At 41.5% G+C, this 25,797-nt stretch overlaps 1 protein-coding gene across 6 annotated transcripts in view; it reads left to right on the top strand.

The window, feature by feature from the left end:
• Positions 1-25,797, top strand: part of YEATS2 (YEATS domain containing 2) — a 127,112-nt gene that overhangs the window by 79,543 nt on the left and 21,772 nt on the right. For 5 of the 6 annotated variants that reach the window (XM_066240932.1, XM_066240928.1, XM_066240929.1 and 2 more), the window contains 9 exons: positions 2,766-2,924; positions 4,405-4,508; positions 6,000-6,107; positions 7,030-7,212; positions 15,809-16,067; positions 18,062-18,223; positions 20,081-20,241; positions 20,953-21,111; positions 25,040-25,216. In XM_066240932.1, the coding sequence (XP_066097029.1) occupies positions 2,766-2,924; positions 4,405-4,508; positions 6,000-6,107; positions 7,030-7,212; positions 15,809-16,067; positions 18,062-18,223; positions 20,081-20,241; positions 20,953-21,111; positions 25,040-25,216 (1,472 nt within the window). The remainder of the gene's footprint in view (positions 1-2,765; positions 2,925-4,404; positions 4,509-5,999; positions 6,108-7,029; positions 7,213-15,808; positions 16,068-18,061; positions 18,224-20,080; positions 20,242-20,952; positions 21,112-25,039; positions 25,217-25,797) is intronic. The other variant, XM_066240933.1, reaches the window with a different exon arrangement.

The following is a 25,797-nucleotide window of genomic DNA, read 5'->3' as shown; positions in this document are numbered from 1 at the left end:
TCTCTCTCTCTGTCAAAAAAAAAGTGGCCTGACCAGGTGGTGGTGCAGTGGATAGAGCGTTGGACTGGATGTAGAGGACCCAGGTTCGAGACCCCGAGGTCGCCAGCTTGAGCGCGGGCTCGTCTGGTTTGAGCAAAAGCTCACAAGCTTCAGCCCAGGGTCGCTGGCTTGAGCAAAGGGTTACTCAGTCTACTGAAGACCCGCAGTCAAGGCACATATGAGAAAGCAGTCAATGAACAACTAAGATGTCGCAATATGCAATGAAAAACTAATAATTGATGCTTCTCATCTCTCCATTCCTGTCTGTCTGTCCCTGTCTATCCCTCTCTCTGACTCTCTCTGTCAATGTTAAAAAAATGAAAAAAAAGACCTAAAGCAAAGGTATCAAAAGCAAAAACAAAAAGCCATCTATATGGAAACAATTTTTGTGTGAGGCAAACGAAATTCAAAGAGGTCAAATTTTCATTTCCTAGAATCAGCACAGGTAAAATGTTTGTTAGGCTTTTGGTTAAATTTAAAGTGAGTTATATATGGAAACCAGAGCAACTAGTAATAGAAAAAAAATTGGGACCTTTAGGTTTGGAGTTGAAATATCTTTTATGCTCTCTAACCATGAGAGAAAAGTTATTCATTCCTATTATCAGTAGATAGTTCACTTTCAGCAAGGTCAACTGTCCATTGCCTCCTGAGTTTCACATTTGCATTAGGTAAACTTTTAGTAAGAATATGCTTTATGGCCCTGGCCGGTTGGTTCAGTGGTAGAGCATCGGCCTGACGTGCAGGAGTCCCGGGTTCAATTCCCAGCCAGGGCACACAGGAGAAGCGTCCATCTGCTTCTCCACCCCTCCCCTCTCCTTCCTCTCTGTCTCTCTCTTCCCCTCCCACAGCCGGGGCTCCATTGGAGCAAAGTTGGCCCGGGCGCTGAGGATGGCTCTATGATCTCTGCCTCAGGCACTAGAATGGCTCTGGATGCAACAGAGAGAAGCCCCAGATGGGCAGAGCATCACGCCCTGGTGGTCATGCCAGGTGGATCCTGGTCGGGCTCATGCAGGAGTCTGTCTGACTGTCTCCCCGTTTCCAACTTCAGAAAAAACAAACAAACAGGCCCTGGCCGGTTGGCTCAGTGGTAGAGCGTCAGCCTGGCATGCAAAAGTCCCGGGTTCAATTCCCGGCCAGGGCACACAGGAGAAGCACCCATCTGCTTCTCCACCCCTCCCCCTCTCTTTCCTCGCTGTCTCTCTCTTCCCCTCCCGCAGCTGAGGCTCCATTGGAGCAAAGATGGCCCGGTCGCTGGGGATGGCTCTATGGCCTCTGCCTCAGGCGCTGGAGTGGCTCTGGTCGCAACAGAGCGACACCCCGGATGGGCAGAGCGTTGCCCCCTGGTGGGCGTGCCAGGTGGATCCCGGTCGGGCGCATGCGGGAGTCTGTCTGACTGTCTCCCCGTTTCCAGCTTCAGAAAAATACAAAAAAAAAAAAAAAACCCAAACAAACAAAAAGAATATGCTTTATGGTTTTGCCATACCACCTTAGAAAAGTGAGTCAGTAAAACTGATTAGGTACTCAGAGGTGTCTATATAATACTTAAAGGAAGGGGGATAAAAGGGTGTCTGTGGTGTAATGAAAACTAAGCAGAAATATGATCCAAGTCTTCAAAAACGATGAGAAGTAAAGAGTGAGTGCCTACCGGTTAGAAGCACTTAGAAACTTGCTGCTTCAGAGGTGGAAAGGGCAGTGTATAAATTCATTTGAAGTTTAGAGAAACTCATGATGGCAAATTTGATCAATAGGAGACATTAGCAGGGGTCCCCAAACTACGGCCCCCTGAGGCCATTTATCCGGCCCCCGCCGCACTTCCGGAAGGGGCACCTCTTTCATTGGTGGTCAGTGAGAGGAGCGTAGTTCCCATTGAAATACTGGTCAGTTTGTTGATTTAAATTTACTTGTTCTTTATTTTAAATATTTTATTTGTTCCCATTTTGTTTTTTTACTTTAAAATAAGATATGTGCAGTGTGCATAGGAATTTGTTCAGTTTTTTTTATAGTCCGGCCCTCCAACGGTCTGAGGGACAGTGAACTGGCCTCCTGTGTAAAAAGTTTGGGGACCCCTGCATTAGAGAATATGTTAGTGGTACATTTGGTGACCTTTGAGCATATTCTTTGGGAAGAAGAATCTCTGGATTGTGGCTGTGACACAGTATGGACAGAGACTTTTGTCTTGGGTGGATGAATTTCTTATTTTCCTATTGGAAATTAATTGCTAATGAAGACTCCTGGTTCCTAAGTCTGGCTGTTCACTTACTAACATCCTCACTAATTTTAACATCTTTGAGTATATAACCTGTATTCTAACAACCTGCCTAAGTTGTTAAGAGATGTCATAACTAGGGATTCAGTATTTCACACTGTTACGTAAAACATTGCTTTTTGAACTTAACCTGCCTGCAGGGGAACTTGTGAAAATACAGATTTATATTCAGTGGGTCTTAGTAGGACCTCAGAGTCTGTTTCTAACAAGTTCCCCAGTGGTGCTGCTGTCCGTGCTGGTCTGCAGATAAGGCTGTAGGGAGTGGAACGCGCTGGTCTCTGGCCTCAGCTGCCTGCCGCTGCCGCTCAGCTCCTGCGACAAGCAGCCTCCTTCGCGTCTCCCTGTCTCTCACCTTTGCCTGGCAGCTCTGCCCTCTGTCACTATCTTCCAGCACCTTCTTAAATGGGTTGAATATATCTATTTTGTTTAGTTTATTTTTTTCTCTTTTTAATTAATAAAGGTTCCCCTATATCAACGCCAAGTCCATCACCATTGCCTCGAACCCCAACTTCCACTCCAGTCCATGCGAAGCAAGGCCCTGCCGGCTCTGTTCTTAGTAACCCTTATGTTCTCATGGACAAGCCAGGGCAGGTTCTTGGAGCCGCCACCCCCACCACAGGTGTGTGTCTGATCAGTGTTGATGCGATCCAGAACATCTGGTCTTTCTCAAGGATGAGATCCTAGCGTGACTTCGTAGCCATATACAGGGAGAGGGAATTCTCCATCCATAAACAGGAGGAGGGACATAGCAGAGTAACTCCAGTGCTGTGACTCTGAGGGAAGATTTTAGAAAGCTCTAGTTTTAGAAATTTACTTAAGTTTTCTTTTTAGTTTCTAAAGATTAAAAGTGAGTCATTACAAATTTTTCCAAAAAATAAAAAGACAAAGTTGATTTTATTTCATTTGGAAAACTCTTTTGGGGGGAGGGGGGCTGTGAGCAATGTGGCTGTTAACTTTATCAGATTAAGCTTTAGTACAAGAATAACTGTGAGCCATGTGTATTTCACCCCAGTCAAATAAAAGTCATCTTTACTTTTCTGTGAACAAGATAAACGTTGCGTGTGGAAGGAATAGCGTGCCTGACCATTATAAAAAGAAGCCGCTGCTAGGCAGAATAAGAAGGCTTGGGATTCACCGTAGTTGTCATCATAATCTCATGTAACTGAAGACTGCTTTTGGGGCTTTTTTTTTTTAAGTTTTTTCACTAAATTGTTTTATTTATTCCCTTCAATTAAACTCTTTGAACACACGTTACTAAGTGTAAACTCCCCCATAGTTTTCACTTTTGAATAAGAGAAATAGTGAAAAGAGAAAAGAAATAAGAGAGATGACTATAAGGTAATGAATAACTTTTTTTACAAATACTTTTTTAACCCCATGAATGTGTGTTGGGCCTTTCCAAGTAGGATTTTGAAAAAGTTGGTTCCTTTAACAGTGATTGTAATTGTGGAACTAATTAAAAAAAAATGCTGCTTTCAGAAATTACCTGATAATCTTTTAAATATACTTAGGGATGCCTAATACGTGTCCTTTGAGGATGTTTAGTTTCAGCAATCAGGCAAATGTCTTTGCAATTTTGGTAAATGGGTAGGTAATCAGATACCATTTTTGGTCTTGACTTGTTTTAACTGTAGCTAATGTAACTTATTTTATCAGACTCTAAAGGCAGTTATACAGATGGAATATAAAATGTTTGATGTTGGCAGTATTTTCAAATAGATGTAACCTTCTAGTAAAACTACTTTGAAGGAGCTAGCATTCACTTGAACACATAGGTTTTGGCACATTGTTAAATAACCAATACCGTTATGTTAAAGTGTCCTTTTATGTAACTAGCAGAGTTTATATGTCTACTTGCTTTACTTACACTTTTACACCTCCTTACTAGCTGCTTGTCCCTTTTCAGGTTAGTGAAGTGGTCAATGTGGTAGGATAAATCCTCAAGTGTTTTTTCTATAGCAATTTCAGGCTTGTAAGTTTTCAGTCCATAAAAATGATAAATAATGGGAAAAGGGGAGGGTGGTAGAAAATGCTTTAAAATTCCATTTTGCAAATTTTATTTTGTTTATACTGTACTTTTTAATCTCTCTTGCTTACAGGAAGTCCTACAAACAAGCTCTCTAGTGCCTCTCAGGCCTCCCAAGGGACAGGCTCCCCTATTCCTAAAATTCATGGAAGTAGTTTTGTAACATCTACTGTCAAGGTAACACTATTGCATTATTGCACTTTGCTAGTTTCAAAGACTGTGTTTGAGTTGAACAGTAAGTTGTCGGTTGATACTGCAAATTTCATAAAGTACAACTTCAGTCTAGTAAGCGTCTTAAAGATCATCTTACTCCAGACTCTCCACCTTACCTTGATCTTTTCTTAGTGCAGAAAATGTTCCTCCGCACCCTGTCAGTTGGCTGCCCAGTATCTGCTTGCAATCTTACTGTGATAAGGTGGCCTATTTTGGGGTGGGAGGGCATAACAGCTTTGTTATAAAATTTTCCTTATAAAAATATGCTTTTGATACTTCATTTCTTTTTTCCTATTCTTTTTTGCACCAACAGGAGTAACTGTATTTCCTTATTTCCTTTTCCATTTGGTTACTTAAAAATAATCCTTTCCACAATTTTTTTTCTTCATTTTTCAGGGTAGTAAATCCTTTGAAATTTGAAATTCTAAATTTAATTATCTGACTTGTTCAGATGAAAGTGTTAGCTATCTGCTCATTGTTTAGCAAAGACAATTCCTGCTATTTGGTTATTGAATTTATTTGTCATTGTCCTGGCTGCCTTAAGGTTAGAGCGTTTGAGGTATAAACTCCTGTGTGAGAACACCTGAGAAGTCAGAGATCATCTCTTACATGACTAGTGCTAACATAGCATTTCTTATTCTTAAGCACTTAATGGTGATGATACTGAATAGGTTCCTGGTCCAAGATGAGGGAACTGTAATAATTCCCTTTAAAGTCTTAATTCTTTGCCAGTCTGTGTTTTAATATTTGTTGTTGATCTTTTTATTACACAGGTGGTGTACTTTTTTTCTTGCCCATAACATTTATTTATAACAAATTGCCTCTGAGATTTGCATTTTGTATTTGAGAATGAGACAAATGACATTATTTTGAATGTTGGCTTTTGCTGTATTTGCATTTGCTAATTGTTCGAGTTCTTTTTGTTGTTTTGTTTTTAAATGCTTACTGAAAAATTTCCCCCTGTGTCCTGGGTATTTATTCTGAGTACAGGTAAATCAAGCTGTGAGTACTATCAGAAGAGTGAATATGCTGGAACAGTGTAACTGCCTGTTTCATTTATTTGGTGCCTAAGTTCTAGGGATAGAAGAGAAACAAAGCATGGTGTCTGTCTTGTAGTAGCTTGCTTACCACTTGGCAGGAGACTGGACATGGAGACCAGTGAGTCCACCAGGTATTACAGGAAGTATGATAGGAGTCTTCCAGTACACAGGGGGGTGCAGACGAGTAGGTGCCTGCCAAGTTAATGCCTTTCTTTGTATTGGATTTCTGAAATAATATTAAAGTGCAAATGTTGAGGCTTGGAAGACCCTAAAGAGTTTTGGGCTTTTTGTTTTGGTTTGGGTTTTTATGCTGCTAGAGACTGTCACAGATTTGTATTAAATGTTAAGTGAGTACAGAGTATCTGAAATCATGCATTTGATCCTAACTGTACAACATATATTTGTACGTTCACAGCAAGAGGATTCTTTGTTTGCATCCATGCCACCTCTTTGCCCAATTGGGAGTCACCCTAAGGTTCAGAGCCCCAAACCTATAACTGGAGGACTTGGAGCTTTCACAAAAGTGAGTATTTTTTTAGGAGATTATCCTGGAAATTGATTATGGTCTCGTTACATAGGTTTTGTTTGTGGCATGTTGGAGTTGATTGATACTACCTATGTAGCGTGTGATATATACAACATATAACTTTGAAGTCGGTCTCAATTCGCAGACCAGACTCTACTTTGGAGGCCTGCTTGCCTTTGTTCAGCGCTGTCCACAGGGCAGCCCCGGAGTCCCGCCAGCTGGCAGCTTCTGAGCACAGTGGCGCCTCTCCCTCTGGGGCCATTTTGCCAGTATTAAAATCAGTGACTAGGTTGAGTTTGCAGATAAACAGGATCAAGTCCAGGTCCTACTTCTGGTCCCTTTAATAGCTGTTACGGGCTATCTTTTTTTCTTTTTTTTTTTTTTTGTATTTTTCTGAAGCTGGAAACGGGGAGAGACAGTCAGACAGACTCCCGCATGCGCCCGACCGGGATCCACCCGGCACGCCCACCAGGGGCGACGCTCTGCCCACCAGGGGGCGATGCTCTGCCCCTCCGGGGCGTCGCTCTGCCACGACCAGAGCCACTCTAGCGCCTGAGGCAGAGGCCAAGGAGCCATCCCCAGCGCCCGGGCCATCTTTGCTCCAATGGAGCCTCCGCTGCGGGAGGGGAAGAGAGAGACAAAGAGGAAGGAGGAGGGGGGAGAGGCAAATGGGCGCCTCTCCCATGTGCCCTGGCCGAGAATTGAACCCAGGTCCCCCGCACGCCAGGCCGACGCTCTACCTCTGAGCCAACCGGCCAGGGCCACGGGCTATCTTTAAGAAGTGGTGTTGCCCTTCTGGTGGAGTCATTCTTTACAGACCACGCGTCGTTCATTTATTTCTACAAACAGAATAGATTCAGATATTAGTAGCTTTTTTCTTGGGATGTTTATTCAGTATCATTATCATGTTTGTTGCAAGGTGATCATCAAACAGGAACCTGGTGAAGCCTCTCACGTGCCCACCACAGGAGCGGCCAGCCAGTCACCACTCCCGCAGTATGTGACTGTGAAAGGGGGTCACATGATAGCCGTGTCCCCTCAAAAGCAGGTCGTAACTGCTGGAGAAGGGACTGCCCAGTCACCAAAGATGCAGCCCTCCAAGGTTTGTGTTGGGCAGGGATGGGGAGGTCAACAAGTATATGATCATTATTTGCCTAAATAATCGATAGGTGCTGAAAAGATAAGGTGACAAGGTTGCTGATCCCAGAAACACCTGTATAGGAACGCCCCATTGGAAAAGCAAGCCAGCCGATGTTAAACCCATCTGCTCTTACAGTAATCATTGATGAGAGCAGGGCCTGTGTATCATGGAAGGTCCAGAAGCAGTCGAAGAGGCAAAGGGACACTGTGTGACCTCGCTTGCAGTGAAGGGTATTGACTTCATGGACACAACCTTCCACATGATTCAGCCTAAAGTGGGTAACTGACAGGAATAAGGTCTACTGTCTTCTCTATTTCTGATAGGAGAGTGCTATAGTTTATACCGCTGATGTACCAGCTGTGGGATCTGGTTAATCCTTGGCTTTTAGGAGACTCATTTCTTTATAATTTGGAAGTGTGGGGAATTTATACATTAGGAGAACTGTGACATTGCACATAGGTTCGTGTTTTCCTATAGCTAATAAGTGACAGAGGGTTTGAACCCAAGTGTGCTGACTCCAGGACTCTTTCCAGAGCTAATCAAAATCTGTAAGGTATTCTGTGTAACCTAAACAGGACTTTAAAACATCCAGACTTAAAGTACCTCATTTTTTGGGCAGATATATTCTAAAGCTATTAAGAACATTATATGAAGTGTTTGCTTTTCAAATTGAGAGCCAGCTTATCTAGGAAGAGTGAATTGTTTTGAGAGGAATACTTTAAAACAGAAAAAGATTTTAAATATTTTGGTTAGTCTAGTGTTCAGCGGACTGGCGGTTGAAAAACACTGGTCAAGAACGCCTCAGATAGATCAAGATAAAAATTTACGGTGTTATATAGGTGGTTCTAAAATCTGTGGGAGTTCATTAACTACTCTCCCAAACTTATCTAGTTATAACAGTCATCTGGATAACATAGGCCCCTATCCCATGCTTATGGAATCACAATCTTCTCGGGGACCCTAGGAATCTGGATTAAAAAAGCTCTCCTATGGACTCATGGTTAGGCAAATTTAGGAACCACTGAGCTACAGTATCAAACTTGATTTTGTGGCTTCTGTAGCTAGAATCAGTAAGACCTGGGCCTCAACTGCTTCCTAATGCTCCCGCTGTTGTTTCGGTCAGAAACAAGTATATTATCAGTGTCATTTAGTGATTGAGTTATTGCCACATGGACTTCCTACTCAGACACTTCCTATATGTTATTCAAAGTCTATATTTTACTTCACCTGGAGATGTGGTATTACTGATTTAAGTTTTTGAATATAGCACTGCTGTTTATGCCCAGAAGCTCAAGATAAGTTAATTTCCACTTTGTGCCGCTTTGCATTTTGCAAATCCATTCATCTAGTAATGCTAAACAACTGGGACTAAACAAGTGAGACTTTCTTGTCCCACTGCCACCTACCTAATAGCAGTGAAGATTAAGAGGAAGTGGATGGGTTTGTGCTAGAATGCCCTGAATAAAAGTTAAAGGCACCTAAAAAGAAAAGCCACAGAAGAATGTGAAAGAACTACAGAGAAACATTAGAGCGTGAGAAAAGACATCACTGTTTATCCAGGAGATTGAGTTCATGCTTTGGACTCCAGATAAGGAGCTATCTGCAAGTACGGACAGTCCCTGGTTATTGTTGAAGTGCATTCCTAGAAACTGCTAAGAACCAGAAGCCGTAACCAAATGATACTCTCTTTACCTTCCATACACGTTGGCCTAATAGAAACACAGTTTGTCTCTTTCATGAAAGTAGAGAAGGGTATGCTTTTGACATGAAAAGGGACAGGAATTAGTTGGTTCGTATGGAAAGCCTGCAGAGTATATTGTAAAAAGAGCATGAATTTCAGACTAGAGCTTGTTACACATCTCAGACCTCAGAATGATTACTGGTGTAACTTGGACAGGTTTATCTCTGGAAGAATTGCCTCTGTCTTTCAAAGGTGTAGGAGAATTTTAGTCCATTTATATAAAGGATCCAGCACACAGCAGGTGCTCAATAAATGAGAATAGCTAACATCTGTGACTGAAGATGAGCCCTCTGTATGCATGTATGGGTACCATGGTCATGGTATTATCATTGTGTACTAAATTGTAATTGGCCGTATTCTTCAGTGTCTGGAGGGAAAATCACATACACAGAATCTTTACCTTCAGGTCACTCAAGAAAAGTCTGACTTGCAAAGGTCTATAAAGGGCACAGGAAGGACAGAAATAGAAACAGTGAATCAAGATGGTGTATTTATAACAATACATAACAAAGGAATACAGAGAAGGTTCTAGGCCAAAATCTTGTATTGTTTAAAAAAAAAAAGCAAAACTGGTTTGGGGTTATGTGTCCTGAGTAAGAGCCTTCCCTGTGGTGTCCGTATGCAGTTGTGTGCAGAGTCCCCCCAGGAGAATGCCAGACTGCCTCATTCTCAGGGTTTTTTTAGAACGAAGGAGGAGCTGTTCGTCTTGTGAGGGCTGTGCTCCTAGTGGATAAGCTTTGCTAATAAAAACTGCCCTCCTGTGGCCAACTTAGGATACCACATTTTATTTGGCTCTTGGAGGGACTATCATATCCTAGAAATTTTGAAGCAATTGAGTGTGAAGATAGAGTTTGGCATGAGGAGGGGAAAGCAAGTCAGATGCATGGAATTTGGGGAAAGAAATTAAAATAGGTTCAATATGTGTGTATTATTTTCCTTTAGGAACTTTGTTTTCTTTAGGAACACAAAAATAGACTGTAATTTAGCTTATGCAGTTGGTTATTACATTTGATATATTTAAGAAATGTGAAGACTTGTTCTTAGGAAACAAGTTTAACTGCTATAACCAAGAAATCCAAAAATCAGAGACTTAAAGCAGTCTGTTTCATACATACTAGCCCAGTAGGGAGTTCTGGTGTGTTAATCCCACAATCACAAGAATCTAGACCCCTATTTAGTTGCTCTGTCACTATCGAAATTTGTTTTTTCAGCTTGTGGGCTATGATAGCGACTTCATCTCTCCTACCACGATCACACTTCTTTCTGGCCAGCAGGAAGAGAGAAGGGAAGAGGGGGCGGTATAACCCTAAAGTTGAAATTAGATGACCATACCAACTTGTGCGGGGCTAGGAAATATAGTCAATATTCTTTTTTATTTTATTTTATTTTTTTGTGGTAGAGACAGAGAGAGAGAGGGACAGATAGGGACAGACAGACAGGAAGGGAGAGAGATGAGAAACATCAATTCTTCGTTGCGGTTCCTTAGTTGTTCATTGATTGATTTCTCATATGTGCCTGGACCGAGTGACCCCTTGCTCGAGCCAGCGACCTTGGGCTCAAGCTGGTGAGCTTTGCTCAAATCAGATGGGCCTGCACTCAAGCTGGTGAGCTCAGGGTCTCAAACCTGGGTCCTCCGCATCCCGGTTCGATGCTCTATCCACTGCACCACCGCCTGGTCAGGCTGTAGTCGATATTCTGTGTGGCCGTGTCCCTAGCTGAAAATTGGAGGCTCTATTTTTTTTTTTTTTTCATTTTTCCGAAGCTGGAAACAGGGAGGCAGTCAGACAGACTCCCGCATGCACCCGACAGGGATCCACCCGGCATGCCCACCAGGGGGCGATATTCTGCCCCTCTGGGGCGTTGCTCTGTTGCGTCCAGAGCCACTCTAGCGCCTGGGGCAGAGGCCACAGAGCCATCCCCAGTGCCTGGACCATCTTTGCTCCAGTGGAGCCTCGCTGCGGGAGGGGAAGAGAGAGACAGAGAGGAAGGAGAGAGGGAGGGGTGGAAAAGCAGATGGGCGCTTCTCCTGTGTGCCCTGGTCAGGAATCGAACCCAGGACTTCTGCACGCCAGGCCGATGCTCTACCACTGAGCCAACCGGCCAGGGCCGGAGGCTCTATTACTATGAGAAAGAAACAAAGAATGAATATTGGAGTTCAGCTAGCAGTTTCTGCTGTGCACCAAAAATGTTTTTCTGTGGGAGACTGCAAGCTGACAAAAGTCCTCGTAGTTTAAGGCTTAAGCCAAACGGCTAAGTAAGCTCTTCCCCACAGCCTCTGATTGTTTGACTAAATTGGTTACGTGCCCTTCCCCACACCTCCATGTCCCATCCCCCATGTCCCTCAAAGAGACTGAAAGCAGTTTTCTTTTTACCCTTTGTTTTGTGAAGTTAAGATGTTATGCATGGTGGGGGGTTTTCTGCACTTGGGAGAATTCTTGGTTTGCCTCAGAAATGTGACTTTGTATCTGAGCTTTCTTTGTTTTGCAAAATAACTTTGCTTTACACTATAAAAATAAAGCTTTTGGGAGTGCAGGCGCTCTTACAGACCATTAGCCTTGGCAGTGAGTCCTCCCAGTCCCATCCTTTTTCTTTCTGATCCTTCGCCGTTCCCACTGGAGACCTGCAAAATTTTGAGTCGCACTGGCTCACGACACTTTTATATTACTAAGAAACCTTTTTTTTATAAATGCACAGAAAACTTCTTGATTAGTAACAAGAGTTTTTATATTACCACATCTCTAGGGAGAGTTACCTTCCCAGCTCGGCAGCCACAGCAGCACTCTATGTTGCCTGCAGCCTGCAGAACAAGGCTCACACAAGTCAGAATAAAGAGATTTGGATAATCCTAAAGGATTGTTTAGCCAAACCAGGATAACTGGGAGAATTTCTCTTCTCTTTTCTAGCGCAACTTGCTTATTTAATAAATTGGTTCTTTCTTTTATTTCTTCATTCTTTTCTTCCTTCCTTCCTTTTTTCCTGTTTTTCTTCTTTTACCAAGTGAGAAGAGGGGAGATAGAGACAGACTCCTGCATGCACCCTGACCAGGATCTACCTGGCAAACCCCCCTCTGGGGCCAATGCTCTGCCCATCTAAAACCATTCTCACACTGAGCTATTTTTAGTGCCTGAGGCTGAGGGTTCGAGGAGCCACCCTCAGCACCTGGGACTGATGTGCTTGAACCAATCAAGCCGTGGCTGAGGGAGAAGGAGAGGGGAGGAAGGGGTGGAAAGCAGATGGTCTCTTTTCCTGTGTGTCCTGACTAGGAATCGAACCCAAGACATCCACATGCTGAGCTGATGTTCTACCACTGAGCCAACTGGGTAGGGTCCCTTCCTTCCTTTCTTAAACTTTTTTTTTTTTGTGGCAGAGACGGAGAGAGTCAGAGAGAGGGACAGATAGGAACAGACAGACAGGAAGGGAGAGAGATGAGAAACATCAGTTCTTCGTTGCGGCTCCTTAGTTGTTCATTGATTGATTTCTCATATGTGCCTTGACTGGGGAGGGGGCTACAGCAGACCGAGTGACTCCTTGCTCGAGCCAGCGACCTTGGGCTCAAGCTGGCAACTTCAGGGTCTCGAACCTGGGTTCTCCACCTCCCAGTCCGACGCTTAATCCATTGCGCCACCACCTGGTCAGGCCCTTTCTTAAACTTAAATAAAAATAGAGAAACTAATATAATGAATCCCATGTGCCCATTATACAGTTTTAATAATTATCAGCATTTTGCTAATCTTATTTCTCTTTCTGGAGTACTTTAAAGCAGAGACTAGATGTTATATACTTTAATCTCTATTTGACTAACTATCCAGGTTTTAAGATCAAGGTCCTCTGCCCTGGCCTGACCAGTGGTGGCACAGAGGATAAAGCGTCAACCTAGGACACTGAGGTCCCCAGTTCAAAACCCCGAGGTCACTGGCTAAGGTCCAAGGTTGCTGGCTTGAGCAAGAAGTCACTGGCTCGGCTGGACCCTCCCCTCCCCCCATCAAGGCATGTATGAGGAGCAACCAATGAACAATTAAGTGAAGCAATTATGAGTTGATGCTTCTCATCTGTCTCCTCTCGCTCTCTTTCCCTGTTGCTCTCTTTTCTTTCTCTCAAATCAGTTTAAAATAAGAAAACGTCCTCTGCCCTGGACAGATGCTCAAGACAGTGACAAATGTTTATCTTTTGGCTCTCTCTATCCAGTAAGTGTCCGTGTTGTCTCCTAGATTACCGTTCTTCAGTTAGTAGTAATGAGCAGTCGTGCTGAGAAGCAGCTACCACTTCCTGAGTGCATCATGTTGGCTTCGCAGTTTACAGGCTTGCGCTCATTTGTGCCTTGTCATCTTATGATATAAATATTATAGATGAGGTGTCTAAAGATAAAGCTCAGAGGTTAAATAACTTATCCAGCTACTAACTGATGGAACAAAACTGGGAAATCACGTCTGACTGCTTAGAAAAACCTGTACTCTTTCTTCTGTGGTATACTGTGGTTTATAACAGTTGATTAGGGGACTGTTTTCTTTACATCAGTCATTATCTAAGCCATGGCAAGTGTATTTTTCTATATTCACATTCTTTGAAGGGGAACCGTGTATGATTTAATAATTATTTAACTTGAAATTCCCATTCAGTTGTATATGGTTTATCATTTTATTCTACCTCTTAAGTAATCCTATTGTTTTTAATTTAGAAATTCTAAAATTTCAATAAAATTCAGGGAATAATATATTCAGTACTCACATATCTTCCACCCTGAATTAGTGTGTTCATATTTAATTTAAATCATTTTTTCTCCAAATAAAAACATGACTGATAAAGTTGAAATCCACTTTGTTTTTTCCAAAAGTAACACTAGCATGAATTTGGATGTGTAGCTTTTCAGTCTATACTCACTTTTTTAAACATGTAGCCATAAATAACACGTAATGTTTGTGTGTTTGAAGATTTACACAAAAGATACAGTTGACCCTTGAATAACATGGATTTGAACTGTACAGGTCCACTTATGTGCACATTTTTTCCAGTAAATACCTGTACTGTTTCAGTCTGTGGTTGGGAGTCCATAGATAAGGGGCTGACTGTGTGCATTACGCTGTGCCATTTTATGTAGGAGACTTGAGCATCCGTGGATTTTGGTGTCTGCAGGGGCTCCTGGAACCAATCCTTGTACATACTAAGGAACAGCTGATGTAGTTAAGTTTTGGGGGAGTCAGAAGTTACACTTGGATTTTTTAACTTTGGGGGTCAGCACCCCAACCCCCATGTTCAGGGGAGAACTGTAATTACTACAACATGGGTTATGTGAGTTTTCAATTTTATTTTTATTTATTTAAATTTTTAAAATTTTATTTTATTGTTTTTTTTAATGACTTTTCAATTTTAGTAGATCTGCCAGTACCTCCCTGGGCTGGCTGTACAAATTTACTTTTGTATAAGCAGTGAACAAAAGTTCATTTCCTCATGTCCTCTAGGCCAGTGGTCCGCAAACTCAGTCAGCAGAGCCAAATATCAACAGTACAACGATTGAAATTTCTTTTGAGAGCCAAATTTTTTAAACTTAAACTATATAGGTAGGTACATTCTTTATCAAGGTAGCGCCCACACGTGGTATTTTGTGGAAGAGCCGCACTCAAGGGGCCAGAGAGCCGCAGTTTGCCGACCACTGCTCAGGCAGTTTTTGGTGTAATCAGACTTTTACATTTTTCCTGTCCAATCTGGTGAGTAAAAAGTACTTCCTACTTTATTTATTTTTTGCCTTTTGAAGGCAGATCTTTTGCCTTCCTTTCTTGCCTTTTGCCATTCTTATAAAAAATCTTTTCATCTAGTTTCTGGTGAGAGTTCTTTTATTAAATAAAAAACTGAGGAGTGGGAAGTGCTGCCCTGTTTGCCATTAATTAAATTGTTTCTTGTGATTGAGCTTCCTACTTTTGTTTTAGAAGAGCTTCATAGTATATTCCCGTACGTTGAAAGAGTTCGCTTCAGAACCAGATCTTTCTAACTTTTATAATTTTCACACTGGGCTCTTTTTTTTTTCTTAATTTCATTAAATATTCTTTTTGTTTACACTTTTTCATTTTTAACCAAGTGCCTACATTTAGGAAAGGAAAGATTAGAAGTATATAGAAAAAGATAATTTTTCTTAGAAGTCAGTTGGAAGAGGTGACATGACTTGTTAGGAGTTCTAGAGATGAAGAAATCATTTCAGATGGAGATAATATAGAAGGGGTTACAGAAGAGGTGATATTTAAAATTTTATAGTGGCATTTATAGTTCCTATATGAGAATGTTTATTGCACAGTTTTTCATGATGTGAAGTTTAAAATTACCTAAATATCCACATACATTATAGTATATGTATTTTAATATATTATTTGGTCATCTAAAAATGTTTTTGAAAAATAACAACTGGGAAATGCTTGTGATATGAGATAGCATTAAAAATGACAGAACTGCACGTGTGATCCTCATCTGTTTAAAAATGAATATGGAAATAAATTGGAAGTAAACTCACTAAAATATTGAGATTTTTTCTGAACGAGTACTATTCTCCTTTACATTTCTGTATTTTCTATAAAAACACATATCACTTTTTATAATTAAAATAAGTAATAGATTATAGCTGGGGTTAAGAGAAAAACTGTACTACCCAAATTATAAGAAAGATTGCTATGTTTACATCGATCGTAGGTCACATTCCTATGTTGGATTAGACCCCACGTGCTATGTCTAGGGCTCGCTTGTTCTTAGTAGAGCACAGCGCCTGTTCTGTTCTAAGAACTCTTGATAGAACTATGAAAAGAAGCATTACTGACTTTCTTCTGTTTTGAACAGGTTGTCGGGGTGCCAGTTGGGTCTACTTTACCTTCAACAGTAAAACAGGCTGTGGCAATCAGTGGTGGTCAAATCCTTGTAGCCAAGGCCAGCTCTTCTGTCACCAAAGCAGTTGGCCCAAAGCAAGTTGTGACCCAAGGAGTTGCCAAAGCAATTGTGAGTGGAGGTGGTGGAACCATTGTCGCTCAGCCAGTGCAAGCCTTAGCCAAGGCCCAGGCCACCGCTGCCGGCCCGCAGAAGAGCGGACCCCAGGGCTCAGGTAACTCATGCTGATGGGGCCCTTTCAGCAGCAGCACTCCCAAATGTTCTTGGTAGTGATTTTATTTGGTATTTGGTTGTGTCTAGGAGAACCTAGTAAGGATGTGTGAGTGTGTGTGTGCACTAGCAATAACAAAAGTAGAAGGTATTTCTTATGATACTGCTTTCAGGTTTGAAGAATAATTCTTATTTGCCCTCATCTCTACTTTGGGCTGTATTTCAGACTTAAAATTTGGTATGGTCAGCGCAGTATTTTGAGATACTTGACTAACGCATTCTCTGCCAAACAAAGTTTAAACACTTGAATGTGTTTTAGGCTTTGATGTATTGTTTCTGTGAAGGCATGATAAAAATATGATATATGCCTAAGACATGAAATATTTATTAATTTTTAAAAGTCTTGATGAGGCTAAAGAATTGTTGGAAGGATAATTAATGTCTAAAATAAAGATTTCAGTGGTGATGGATTGCTAGTGATGGCAGTTTGTTTGTGGCATTGAAATGAGTGCTTGAGATGCATTGGAAGAAATGATTTGTGGAGTTTAGAAGATCAGGCAGCTGATAAGCCAGAGAATAAAATGTCATCTATAATGCTGTCACAGAGAATGACAGTCTGGCGTAGAGAGAAAGGCTTGGAGGCAGGAAGCAGTCTTTAGCAGATGAGGGGGAATGATGGGACTTCAGTAAATAGAGTGAAAGAGAAAGGGATAATGTGGTATAGCCATGCATGAACCTGTGGAAGCTAGGTTTGGTTTATTGGTTGTTTTCTGGAGAGGGTGGATAATGGTCTGAAAGCCAAAATGGAAAGCAAAATGGAGATTGAGGGTAAGATAACAAATAAGTGAACAAACAAAACCACCCCTAGGTAAGGGGACTGCTGGGAAATACTAGCTTCAGAGGACTGACAGGCTTAATGATTGCAGAAAGAGATCGTGTTCAAGGAAGTTCTAGAGGGTGTAGTGGTCACAGCAGGAAGTCCTGGGGTCCTAGAGGACGAGCAGAGACTGGTTCAGATCAAGGACCGTGAACAGTGTAGAGGAGGGACTTCGGGTGAGGGGGCCAACCACAGAGGTTTGGGCCAGTGGCAGACACACAGTGGTGGAAGATGGAGTTAGTTTGGTAATGAAGAGGATGGTGCTCAGTTTTACTCAGTCTCTGATATTTTGGGGCAGCTTCCAGGATTCCTGGTTCCCAAAGGTTTGGTGGTGATGAAGAGGACCACTCCAGCAGGCTGGAGGAGTCTGTAAGAGTCCTTTCCCTGTGGTGACTCAATATTGGTCTCTAGGCTTTATTTCATAGAGATTTGAACTCAGAGAAACTAAAGAGAATTTGATATGTAAGTTTCCTTTAAGACTCATGTTTAAAGTAGATAGCCATGTGCATCAAGAAGTATATTCTCAAGGGTAAGTGAGAGCTCTTTGACATGGGTGAGACGTTAAGAAGGTGAACTACAGTTTCATAGCCATGTGCCATTGTTGACCGTAGCATTTTGTAGTTATATAGTGAGGGAGGCCAGAAGTCTTGTTTCAAATCAGTAGATTTATCCATGACCAGAAATTGACTTAAGGGGCTTTAAACAAATGGGGAGAGAATGTGTATTTATCCATAGATAGGGTGCTTATTTAATTGATTGTCTAAATCACAGTACTTCTGAGAGTAAAACAAGCCATAATTAATAATCACAGTGGGACATAGATGTAAACTCACACTGTTTTGGGCAAAACAGAACATTTAGTTGCCCTATTGAAATATAAATATAAATGACTTTATAGTTTATAGCAGGCTCTAGTGTGTAAATTATTTTTGAGCCAGCAAGATACTTAAGATTATCTGTCTTGAGCAGTGTGCATCTGGGAAATAAACTTGTTTAACATTTGTGTTTTTTAATAAGGATTTTGTTAATCTGTGTTTTAATTTTAGAACCAACATTACTCTGGGTCCCATTTATCTTACTGTTTTTTCTCTTTCCTTTTCTTCTTTTTATTGCCATTTTAGTAATGGCAACATTGCAGCTACCAGCCACGAACTTGGCCAACTTGGCAAATTTGCCACCTGGCACCAAACTCTACCTTACGACGAACAGCAAGAACCCTTCGGGAAAAGGAAAGCTGCTGCTCATTCCGCAAGGAGCCATCTTGCGGGCCACCAACAGTGCTAGTGAGTAGACTGTTAAGTCATTTGGTTCTTGGGTCTCTGGGTCTGTTCATCTCATCCACCTGAGGAGCAGTTACTACCTGTTGGAGGAATCACTTCCATAGCTCTGCTTGGTGACATAATGGTAGTATTTGCCTATATGCGCTTAAAACATATGCATGCATTAACTAGAATTGGCTTTAAATAATCATAATCTTAGGAGGTGGCACTGTTATTTTGAGTTTCGCTACTTAGAGTTTGTGATCTGGGACGAATTACACCGGAGAGGTGTGGCTGTTGAGGCTGTGTTGGAAGAAAGCTGTCTGTGTGAACTGTAAATGAGGAAGAGATCTTCCCTCAGCAGTGACTGAAAACTGGTGGCACCTGGGAGCCGTCTGTCTACTGCCAGTAGCTGGACCTGTTTCTGTTTTGAAGGCAGTAGGAATAAGCAGAAATCAACGGTCTGTGCTATTATTTAGATACGCTTTTTAAGTTTGCTGGGTTTAGAGATGGGAAGAAAAATACAGGCTCAGCCTAAATGTATGTCTTAAAGCCCCAAGGAAATTAAGTGGTTTATCTAGACATACTTACTAGCTACTCTTGCCAAAATGCAGTATGTAAGCTAATCAACATTTTGTTTATTGACTCTTATAAGTGATTTCCACTCTTACCCTGGTATTTTTTTCCTCATACCTTATCAGTGGTATATCATAAAGTTAGATATGTAAGAAAAGACAGTATAAATTCAGAATTTGTCAGAGAGAACTACTTAGATTTGAGTTAATGTACCGTGTCACCAAAAGGGAAGTGAAAAGGGTCCAATGTGGAATCTGAAGAGCAAAATGAATGGGACCCGCGTCATCATAAATATGAGGAAAGTCTTAATTCGGGGGTGGGGGGAAGGGGAGACAAAAGAGAGAGAGTACTGTAAAATTTGCACTACATTCTAGTTTCCCTGAAATTGAATCAGATGCCAAAAAGTTTGGAAGCATGTCTCTGAGCACAGTGAAGTGTTGATTAAATTCAAGACTTGGTTAAAAAATGTCAGTACAGTATTAGACTTTCTCTTGATCTTCCACAACTAACTCGAAACAGTTGTCAAAGGTAAGTTCTTCATTGCACTCAGTGCTGAACTAGTCAACTGTCATTCATTTGGAAGTCAATAGATGTCAGTCTTCAAGTCAAGGAACTTCTTATGCTTGTTAGAGAAAGGAGGAAGAAAACAGGGGAGGGAAGGAATGGTGCTGTAAAGGAAATGTCTCTGTGGACTCACCTGGTTTACTGTTAAGCTTCTCGATACTTTTTTAATTTTATTTTTTTCTATTTTTAGTGAGAGGAGGAGAGGCAGAGACAGACTCCTACATGTGCCCCAACCAGGATCCACCCAGCAAGCCCCCTAGGGGCTGGTGCTCTGCCCATCTGGGGTATTGCTCTGTTGCAACCGGAGCCAATTTTTTTTTTTTTAGTGCCTGAGGCAGAGGCCATGGAGCCATCCTCATTGTCCAGGGCCAACTCACTCCAATTGAGCCAAGGCTGCAGGAGGGGAGGAGATGAGAGAGAGGGAAGGGAGAGAGAGAGAAGTGAGAAGGAGAGGGGTGGAGAAGCAGATGGTTGCTTCTCCTGTGTGCCCTGACCAGGAATTGAACCTAGGACTTCCCCACACTGGGCCAGTGCTCTACCACTGAGCCAACCAGCCAGGGCTTGATACTTTTTTAAATTAAACTTACTGGGTGACATTGGTTAATGGGATCTAGGTGTCAAGTGTACATTTCTGTTGTACATGATCTGTATGATTATATTGTGTGCCCACTACCCCAAGTCAGACCATCTTCTGTCACCATATACTTTTCGTGATGTTGTTGTCATTCATTGTATCCACAGACCTACAGTCTGGCTCCACTGCCGCTAGTGGTGGGGCTACCGGAGGAGGAGGCGGTAGTGGTGGAGGAGGAGGGACAGGAGGAGCCCAAAGCCCCGCTGGGCCTGGAGGGATATCCCAGCACCTGACTTACACATCTTACATCCTCAAGCAGACACCTCAGGTCTGGTCATTGTGACTGGTCTTTTAAATCATTTAGTTATTTAATAACTGCCTTTAATTATAGTGGATTTACCATTATAGCTCTGAGATCAGGAGTCAAATACTGACATTTTAGCCATGTTATAAATCTATGTTATTTGGGGCTTTTTTTGTTTTGTTTGGAAGTGGAGATCCAGAAAGACTCAGTCATGTACCCCAGGCTCTCTGCTAAGCCTGCGCTGCTCTGGATTAAACACAGACCTTTCAGATAGAACAAAGGTTTTCACTATGCTCATGCCCCCCAAACCCAGGAGGTAGTTAATGGGCAGTGTTCATGTGCAAATAAAAATTTCCTCTTAGGGAATAACTAAGGAAATAAGCTGTCAGGTTGTGTATTTGGAGTTCGGGGGGATTCAGGATTGGGGACAGGTGTCTGCCTTCTTTCCCCCTTGTCACTTAAGTCTTGGTTCTCTTCTAAGGAAAGTAATAGAGTTTTGAGAAGGATGCATAGTGATCAGTCTGAAGGATTAAATCCAGCTTTGAGGACTGCAGAACTCTAGTGCCCACACCTGCGCCGTAACCACCGTGCAGAGTGAGAAGAGGGGGTTGTTGGCAGCGACACTGAGCACCGTTCTTTCCAGTTACTTTGAGTTGCAGATAAGGGGGGCCACTGTACCTTGAAACCTTGATTTTACTAAATTACTGATTAGGTCTTTATTTTTTTCTAATTTAGGGTACATTTTTAGTTGGTCAGCCATCACCCCAGACATCGGGCAAACAGCTCACTACTGGGTCAGTGGTCCAGGGAACACTTGGAGTGAGCACGTCTTCTGCACAAGGACAACAAACATTAAAAGTCATCTCTGGACAAAAAACTACTTTGTTTACCCAGGTAAATACACACACGCAAGTAAATGGTGATTGTGGCATTTTATTTACATATTTACAACTTACTCCTTCCACAAAAAAAATTAGGGTTACAAAAGAAAATGAATAGCCTGAGCAGGCAGTGGTGCAGTGGATAGAGCACTGGTCTGGGACACCGAGGACCCAGGTTCGAAACTCAGAGAATGCTGGCTTGAGCGTGGGCTCATCTAGCTTAAGCTCAGGGTCGCCAGATTGAGCATATGATCATAGATCTGACCCCATGGTCATTGACTTGAGCCCAAGGTTGGTGGTTTGAGCAAGAGGTCACTGGCTCAGCTAGAGTCCCTGGTCAAGGCACATAAGAGAAAGCAATCTATGAACAACTAGGATGCTACCACTATGAGTTGATGCTTCTTTCCCTTCCTGTCTTTCTCTTTCTCCCTCTCAACTCTGTCTTGCTAAAAAACAGAAAAGAAAGAAAAAGAAAATGAATAGTTTAGAAAAATAAGAATAAAATCTTGAAATTTGGGAAAATGTAAGTAGGATAAGAGAAAAAGCCAGAGTTTTTAGATACGCAAACAGTATTGTTTCATATAGTTAATAAAACTTGCCAAAGCAAAATGAGAAGTATGATCAGTTACAAAGTTCACATTATTTGTGAGAGGGAAAAAAGTAACCATATATTATTTCCTAGAAGAAACAAAAATTTTCCTGACACATCATTCTAAAATTTCTTTGGAGGGACTTCATACAGGAGATTGAAAATAGTGTCATAGGGAGTTTGGTGCATGGGTCCACAGCATTTTTTTAGTATAAGCCAAAGAATAATGACAAGGAATCTTAACTGGGTGAGGAGTATCATAATTATCTAAATCTATAGCTAGATCTCAAAAACTTATCCAATGAAACAAACAAGGATGTAGAGAGTATGATACCATTTATCGATAAACTGCATTTTCTGTGATTGGAGAAGTCAGCAGTTCTCAAAGCATGGGACAGATATTGCATTTTTATCAGATGTTCTTTCTTCTGGATGGTCATATCTTTTTTTTTTTTTTGGTTAATATGGTGAATTATGTTAATTTTCCAAATGTTAAACCAGTCCTTCATTCCTGGGATAAACCCCATTTGGTTGTTCTATATTTCCTTTTTTTAATATATTGAGTTTACTTTGTAAAATTTTTAATTAAAATTTTTGCAAGAGATAATGGCCAGTAGTTTTTTTTTTTCTTTGTAGTTTTGGTATCAGGTAATGAGTTGGAAACTTCCCTCTTCACTTTTTTGGGAAGAGTTTATGTAGAATTTATATTATTTCTTCCTTAATTGTTTAGACTACAGTAGTGAAGCCATAATGGCCTGGAGTTTTCCTAATTGGGGAGGTTTTTGTTTTTTGTTTGTTTTTTTTTTCAGAGACAGAGAGAGTCAGAGAGAGGGATAGACAGGGACAGACAGGAACGGAGAGAGATGAGAAGCATCAATCATCAGTTTTTTGTTGCAACACCTTATTTGTTCATTGATTGCTTTCTCATATGTGCCTTGACCGCGGGCCTTCAGCAGACCGAGTAACCCCTTGCTCGAGCCAGCGACCTTGGATCCAAGCTGGTGAGCTTTGCTCAAATCAGATGAGCCTGCGCTCAAGCTGGCGACCTCAGGTCTTGAACCTGGGTCTTCCACATCCCAGTCCAACGCTCTATCCACTGCGCCACTGCCTGGTCAGGCTGGGGAGGTTTTAAATATAATTTCAATGTATTTAATAGATATAGGACTATTAGTTTATTTTTTCTTGAGGGAAGTTTGGTAGTTCATATCTTTAAAGGAATTTGTCTATTTTATCTAAGTAATCAAATTTATTGGCATAAAGATGTTCATACTTTTTCCTTATCATCCTTTTAATATCTGTAGAATCTTTAGTGATGCCCCCCTTTTTTATTCTTGATTTTGATAATTATGTATCATTTTTTCTTGATCAGTCTAATTAGAGTTTTATCAATTTTATTAATCTTTTCAAATTACTAGCATTTGGTTTCCTTGAATACTTACTTCTCTTTGGTCAGATGCTCTTAACTATTTCAAACAGAGAGGAGGCCCCCCAAATTTTTAGGCAGTTCTTTAAAACTGCAGCTGGTACAGTGCCTTTCTCTCTGTTCTGGCACTGCTGAGACAGTTACCATTGCCTTTTGTTGAGATGTGGTTTACATTGAGTGATGCACATATCATATGCACATCACACCTGCGCTCAGTGAAGTTTAACCAGTGTCTATACTCATGCAGCTACTATCCCAATCAAAATAGAGAACTTCTCCTTTCCATCACCATAGATTAGCTTGTCTGTTCTTGAATTTTATATCAGTAAGATTATATAGTATATATCTAGCTTCTATTGGTCAGCATACTGTCTTGAGATTTATCCGTATGTGTATCAGTGTTTACTTTTCATTCTTGAGTAGTAGTTTGTTGCGTGACTCTTTTCCTGTTGATGGATATCTATATTATTTCCAGTGTTGACCTATGAATGACACTGTTATGAACACTCTTGTATAGATCATTTTGTATAGTAGTCTAGCTACATCATAGGGTAAGAATAAAAAATTTTACAAGAAACTGACAAATGGTTTTGCAAAGTAGTTACACCCTTTGACTGTTCCGTAAGTAATATGGGAGCATTCCAGTTGTTCCACATCCTCACCAACACGAAGGGTCATCGTTCTTTTTCACTTTAATTATTTTTGTGACTATGAAGTAATATTTCATTGTGGTTTTAATCTACTTAAGACTCCAATGCAAGTGATGCCATGGCTGTGCGTCCTGGATTCTAATCATGGTTCCTACGGTTACTAGCTAATTGATCCTGGTAAAGTGACTTGAACTTAATCTCTTCATCTTTAAAATGAGAGTAAAGGCTACCCTGTAAAGTTTATGAAAAGTTTAAATGACATAAGGTACGTAAAAGTGCTGCCATTTATGACACAGAGTATGCCTTCACAGACTGAGAAACGGCTTGACTTGTGGAGTGCATTACTTTTGGGCACAAAGCTAATATTTAGATCAGGGGCCAGCAAACTATAAGCCCAAAGCTTCCTATTTATATAAATAACATTTTATTGCCATATAGCCATGCCCATTTAATGCTTTCACAGTGGAGTTGAGGCGTCACAGCAGAGATAGTATGGCCTGTGGTGCTTAGTCACCCAGTTTTAAACTGAAAACTATAATTTGTTGAATGATTCTCCAGTGCTAAATGTATTAGGCTGGAACACCATTAATTTACCCATTTAAATCTGGCCCTCTTGGTTTGATTTTCATGTTTAAATATTATATTTATAGGCTCTTTGGACTCATTATTTTAACAAATGTTCTAGTATTTTTTTTTTCTTGTAGGAGAGACAGAGTCAGAGAGGGACAGAAAGGGACAGACACAGGAACGGAGAGAGATGAGAAACATCAATTCTTTGTTGCAGTTCCTTAATTGTTCATTGATTGATTTCTCCTATGTGCCTTGACCATGGGGCTACAGCAGACTGAGTGACCCCTTGCTTAAGCCAGCGACCTTGGGCTCAAGCTAGTGAGCCTTGCTCAAACCAGATGAGCTCGCGCTCAAGCTGGCAACCTCGGGGTCTTGAACCTGGGTCCTCCACGTCCCAGTCCAACTCTCTATTCACTGCGCCACCGCCTGGTCAGGCTGTCCTGGTATTTTTGAAGACACTGCTGCCAAATAGTGGCTTACAGTTGTATTCGTTTACTTGTTCTACATTAGGGATAAAGGAACATTTGTAGGTAAAAGGTCATAAACTTGAAGAGTTTGTTGGAAAGTTGCACAAACACTTCATGTAGTTTTGATTAGCAGGAGTTTCTTGGATATGCTCTAATTCTAGGGACATATGTAAGTAAGGAAGAAATTATATCTCCTATTGACCAGGGCAATGTTATTACATCAACCCATTTTGCGTCTGCAGGCAGCCCCTGGGGGACAGGCATCGCTAATGAAGATATCTGATGTTACGTTGAAATCGGTGCCAGCCACCTCACAGCTCTCCAAGCCTGGGACCACAATGCTGAGAGTAGCAGGAGGGGTCATCACCACTGCCACTTCACCAGCTGTGACCCTCTCAGCAAATGGTCCTGCACAACAGGTGAGAATTAGTGTGAGAGTAGAAAATCATAATGAAAATAAAAGTAGTAAAAACATAAGGAAGATACTTAGTAGGCACATCAGTGGGCCATATTGCTCACTTTAAAGGTGGAAATGTAAATTATATACCCTAAAATTCACCATTCTATTTATTCATTTTTAAATTAATTGATTTTTAAATTTTATTTTATTTTTAGTGACAGGAGGGGAGGCAGAGAGACAGACTCCCACGTGCCCCCGACAGGGATCCACCCAGCAATCCCACTAGGGGGTGATGCTCTGCCCATCTGGGGCTGTGCTCTCTTTTGCAACCAAAGCCATTTTTTAGTGCCTGAGATGAGGCCATGGAGCCATCCTCAGCACCTGAGGCCAGCTCGCTTGATCTAGTTGAGCCATGGCTGCAAAAGGGGGAGAGAGAATGAGGGGGGTGGAGAAGCAGATGATTGTTTCTCCTGTGTGCCCAGACCAGGAATCAAACCTGGGACATCTACATGCCAGGCCAATATTCTACCTCTGAGCCAACGAGCCAGGGCCTAAAATTCACCATTTTAAAGTGTACAATTTAGTGGTTTATATTATATT

This window comes from Saccopteryx bilineata, chromosome 8, assembly GCF_036850765.1.
Source record: "Saccopteryx bilineata isolate mSacBil1 chromosome 8, mSacBil1_pri_phased_curated, whole genome shotgun sequence".
Taxonomy (NCBI): Eukaryota; Metazoa; Chordata; class Mammalia; order Chiroptera; family Emballonuridae; genus Saccopteryx; species Saccopteryx bilineata.
This window is presented reverse-complemented; position numbering and strand designations above follow the sequence as displayed.